We start from the raw sequence: 5,758 nt of genomic DNA, 5'->3' as shown, positions 1-5,758 counted from the left end.
TTTTGTATTTGATATATACATAGTAAAATAAATTTCATACAACTAATTATATATTATACAATTTATCTATAACTTATCTACAACTTTCACATATTATTTCTACTCAGTTAAATACAACTACAATAACATACAAGTTAAATACAAAATTTATACAATATATCTTTTGTATATTTTGTATCTAATTTATACATGGTAAAAATAAATTTCATACAATAGTTAAATAATATATATATATATATATATATATATATATATATATATATATATATATATATATATATATATATATATATATATATATATATATATATATATAGAACAATAAAATAAACAATCTTATGTTACTAGGAAGGCTTTATTAGCTTGGGAGAAGGTTTGCACTCCAAAGTCAATGGGTGGACTAGGATTGATAAACATGAAACTTTGGAACAAAGCTGCAATAACTAAAGTTAGTGGGACATTGATCATAAGATAGACAGGCTATGGATCAGATGGTTGCATGCATACTATATCAAGAATCAACAATTTTGTCAAATGGATATTCCTCTACAGGCTGGTTGGATGGTAAGGAAAATGTTTGAGGCTAGAAATACATTGGTACTGATTCAAAACAACACTGTTGGTAGTTTAATTAAGCAGATATATCTTCAGTTAATTGGGAACAACGAGAGGATTTCATGGAAGAGACTGAGATTTGGAAATAATGCTCATCCAAAAGCTCAATTTACATTATGGCTACAGATGCAGGGTAAATTTCTGACTATGGATAGAATTGCCTCCTTGGGTGTAAATGTGGATCATGCCTGCAATCTATGTAATAGTCACAATGAAACGAGAAACCATATCTTCATGGAATGTCCTTACTCTGTCAAAATTTGGGAAAGTGTGCTAAAATGGATGAAGGTTCCTGTTTCAGGACAACACAATGGGAACAACTGGAGAATTGGATCATTCAAATAGCAAAGGGTAAATCACAGAGAGCTCAGGTATTCAAGATGGCATATACAGAATGGGTGCATACAATATGGATTGAAAGGAATCAACGCAGATTTGAAAGGAGATCAAGGAGTTCAGATCAATTACTGAGGGAAATTTTATATGTGTGTAATATCCGAGCATCTACTAGAATTAAAGAAATGGTCCAACATCTTAGTATTTAGTTAGTTCTAGTAGTAAGTATTTCTTAGTAGCTTAATTAGATAGCAGACTGTGATGTAGTCATACTATGGTTCCTGATTTGTAAATATTCTGGTGATTAATAAAATTTTAATTACCAAAAAAAAATTGCTACAATTTTACTACAATTTCGTCAATATAATGTATATCATGTCTTCTTCTTCGAGTTTCAATCTGAAATTCTGCCAAAAACAAGTCTAATCTTCACCAAAACACCCTCAAAATTGAGATATAAACTTCAAACCATATTCCCAATTGTTTGCAACAACACCCAATCCAAACAAATAATGATTTTTGAAAATTCAAATTCGAATTCAAAAGCTTCAAAGATTTTTAATGGCTGTCAATGGTAGAATTGCTGCTCTTTTTTCCTTTGCTTTACATTATTAAAATTAGGGATTGAGAAATAGAGAGAGAGACGTAGAGAGAATTTCTAATTTTTTGCAACAACATCCAATTCAAACAAATATTATTTTTTGAAAACCTAAATTCGAATTCAAAGCTTCAAAACTTTTTAATGATTGTCAATTGTGGAATAGCTTTTAATGATTGACAAAAGGGGTTGCTCGGATGGTAAGTAACCTCCACTTCCAATCAAGAGATTGTGAGTTCGAGTCACCCCAAGAGCAAGGTGGGAGTTCTTGGAGGGAAGGATGCCGAGGGTCTATTGAAAATAACATCTCTACCCCATGGTAAGGGTAAGGTCTGCGTACACACTACCCTCCCCAGACCCCAATAGTGAGATTATACTGGATTGTTGTTGTTGTTATTGTTGTAATGGTGGAATAGTGGGTGAGTGCAAGATACATGGTGGAGGGAGGTGTAAAGAGAGAAACGTGGGGGGGGTGAAAGATACGGTAGAGTTATTTTAGGACACTAATTATTATTATTAATTTCCTTAAAATGTACATAAATGGTAATTGGGTATATAAAATATAATTATAGTAAAACTTGAGTAGAGAGGGTAATATAATTTCATATAGTGTATAGGAATATAAAAATTCCTTTTTGGTATTGAAGACTTCGATGCGTATATGGAGTATTTGTTCTTTTTTCGCTTTAGATGCTTTATTAAGGTCGAATGACAAAAATAGGATATTTCGATGTCATTATTCATTTTATTTTTCATAGTAAAAGAAGTTAGAAAAAAAAAAGCCTCATTAGATTTTAAAGTTTTTTGGGCAGGATTTTTCTCGATTGTTAGAATTTTAAAGCATGTTAGGTAGAATTTTAAAGCACGCAACAGTTACGGTGATCGTCAGATTTTTGCGACAAATCTTGATGGATCACCAAAATTTTCATCATTGTGGCTGAAAGTTCTGATGATCATCATAATTTCTAATGCTTCACTAGCATTAAACATTTTGGTGATCATCCGAATTTTTGGTGGTTCAAAATTCTTGCAACCGTGTTTTAAAATTCAGGCCCAGAGCATTTTTTCTCAAAACTTTTCTTAAGGGTGTCAAAAAATAAACAGTCCATCCAACATAATTACTTACTTTATTGATTCAATATTGCACATTTTTATATAAAGTAAATATTAAAACTAAGAAACAGGTAAAATTTCTTAATTTGGAGAATTTTTATTGAGAAAATGTCCAAGTATTGCATCCTAGTAAACTATCTTATGTAGGCGAAATGGCTTCCTGGCCACTTAAACTTGTAGGGCTTTTGAAAGCCGATACACAAACTTTAATCTTTCCCATTTAAACACTCAAACTCGTGAAACCTATAACTAATAAATACATGTGATCATTGACTATGCTTATGTGGTGATAGCTTATCTTACGTGGACATAGTGCGTACAAGTCACATTCAAATGGCGCGTGTATCTGTTACTATTCATTAAAAAAGATTGTAAAATCAAAAAAATAAACAGAAACTATAAGGAAAACCAAAAAAGAAGAAGAAATCTCGTCCGCCGATTTCCATAATAGAAACACCCCCTGGATCTCGTCTTCTACACACCACCCATGTATCTTCGCATCATCCCCAATGACCAGAAACAAGGCTTCACCCATAACTCACAGCAACGACCAAACGAACTCAACCAGTCTCTCCTCCTCATCTACGCCTAACAGCGCCCCCCCCCCCCCCCGGATTTTGAGCTTTTCTTGTTCTCAATCTAAAAGCTAGCTGCCTACCACCAGAAACGGCTGCAAGATAAACACACATACACGCAAGGGACAGAGAAACAGATCTGGGGGGGTGAGAATGAGAGAAAAGGAGATGGGGAAGTGAGCGAAAAAACAAAGGGACAAAGATATTTTTGTGGTTGTTCGGTTTGAGTGTTGAGGACGTTCGAGATCGTCGGCGAGTTGTTTTTTTCCTGGTTCGTGGTACAATTTCCAGATTTCTGTTGATCATATATTATCCATACTTTTACTCGTTGTCTCTAATTCACTTGAACAGTTCTAAGTATCCGTTGTTGTTCCTTTGTGATCGATTTTTTCTGCCGTAGTAATGTGTAAATTATTTGTGGCCCTCTTTGTAGTTAATTTGGCTTGCTGGGTCATTTTGGTACCTTGAGTTAGGTAAAAGTTGCACAGCTATGGTGAAGAAGAAAATAAGGGAAATAGAAGAAAAATTAGAAATTAATAAATTTATTCCAGCACAACTATGGGGTTTGTTTTGGCGCCCTTGATTGTAACAATCCCATTGGTCATTTGCTGACTGGATGGACACGTATGTGAATGTGTAATACACGCGCATAGGATCAAGGGTCAAATGTGTTTATTAGTTAAGGGTTTCACGAGTTTGAGTGTTCAAATGGGAAAGTCCAAAATTTGTGTATCGGCTTTCAAAAGCCTTACAAGTTTAAGTGGTCAGGAAGCCAATACGCCTTTTATGTATAACTAATGTGTATTACCTCCCTATGGTCTTAAGAGCTAAAAAATAAATTTACTGAAGTGAAAGTTTTAAAAGTTAAGAAACTTTGATACAACAAATTGCATTATTCAAATTATATCTAAAAAATTTATATATCATTTTCCCCATTTCCTACATCAAGACGTGACTATTTAAATAAAATACTAGATTATAAGATCTTTGTAAAGTACATTTAAAAAGTGGTATCCAATCGCTATACCTAAAAGAAGGCTTGCCAGTACATAATTTTGACAAAAGCAGCAAATGGAAAATATCAATAATGGAATCTTGAGTTGGCAACTTTAATGGCCAGCAAATTGAGGAGAAAATGGCATTGTAATAGTTATTATCGACTGTTTTTTTCAAAGTCATTTTCGACTTTAGCTTTCTCAAAAGTTGAATATGAAATCATGATAACTTTTTGCAATTATCATTCTTATCTAATTAGTTTTTCACTTCTTACTAACAACGCGAAAAAAAAAAAAACTAAAATTTTCAAATATTACTTCAGGAAAATTTGAAATGAGTTCAGAAAAATACATATAAACGTAGTATATTAGTTGAATTTTGAACACTTTTTGCTAAGACATTAAGCTTATAATAAAAAAATGCACCAATTTAACGCTTCATCACGAATTAGAAACATACAACAGTGATAATTATATTTTGATCCTAAATAAATTGGATCGATTATATGAATCATCAATAATTATGTTTCTCATTGAAAACATAATCATGTTTCTCTATTTAAATTTATTATTTTATTAGCCAATATTATATTAAAAAATAATTAAAGTGACGCTTAAAGTTATCTTACCCTCTTTGGCAAATTCGAGTCTAATAATTCTGCATGTGTGAACTTGCTGATATTATCAATTAATCTGATAATATTATTTTGGAATACGTAAAAAAAAAATACAACTACTCCATCTTTTGTTAATAGTAAGAAAACATTATTCAAAATCATTGTTCCACGTAATACTCATGTATACGAATTTGTATTCCTCATTGTCAATTTACAAACTTCAAATGAGAAAAGTCAAAACATAAATCACTAGTATAAACTATCAACTTTAGTCTAGACTCTAGAGAAAGTGATGTTGCAATTATTAAAAACTTTGGGGGTCTGATAGTAATATGATAATAGTTGGGGGCCCTGTGAGAATGAGAGAAGATCTCGTAGCTGGAGACTCAATTATGGAGAGTTGTGGTTGGTTACTATTTTAAGCTATATTCCACCATTAAATTAATCGAGTTTTACGAATAAAATAAAATTAGAACAATAATAATACCATTTTTGATAGTCGGCTCTAAAAAAAGAATAACACTTATGATAATTCTTTTAAAGTAATAATGTATTCATCAATTGCGTCAATCCTGAATTAGATAGCTCATTTAAAATTTTCTACATCAAAAGGAAAAAAATAAAATTTTCTAACAAAAAGAATGGCCATTTTATCAAATAGTAGGATCGCACTAGTAGAAGTGTGATCGCGAGAAAAAAACTAGTGTAAAATGTCACACTTATAATTTGTTAAAAAAAATAAAAATCTAACTCATTCACAAGCCAAAATAATGAGAATAATGCTATATTTGTTAGGGCCATTCAAAATTTAATCGTAACTGATAACCGATCTGTAAAAGTGGCTTAATGATTTATTGGTATCGGATTATTGGTTGGTGAACGGATTGAAATTTTATAATTAATGGTTTA

At 31.7% G+C, this 5,758-nt stretch overlaps 1 protein-coding gene across 1 annotated transcript; it reads left to right on the top strand.

Annotated features, from left to right (window-relative positions):
- The first annotated feature begins 534 nt into the window (after positions 1–534).
- LOC104226184 (uncharacterized) lies at positions 535–960 on the top strand. Its single transcript, XM_009778102.1, has one exon. It carries the CDS (start codon positions 535–537, stop codon positions 958–960), a length of 426 nt encoding a protein of 141 aa, XP_009776404.1.
- Positions 961–5,758: the final 4,798 nt, after the last annotated feature.

This window comes from Nicotiana sylvestris, chromosome 6 (genome assembly GCF_000393655.2).
Source record: "Nicotiana sylvestris chromosome 6, ASM39365v2, whole genome shotgun sequence".
In the NCBI taxonomy this organism is placed as follows: Eukaryota; Viridiplantae; Streptophyta; class Magnoliopsida; order Solanales; family Solanaceae; genus Nicotiana; species Nicotiana sylvestris.
This window is presented reverse-complemented; position numbering and strand designations above follow the sequence as displayed.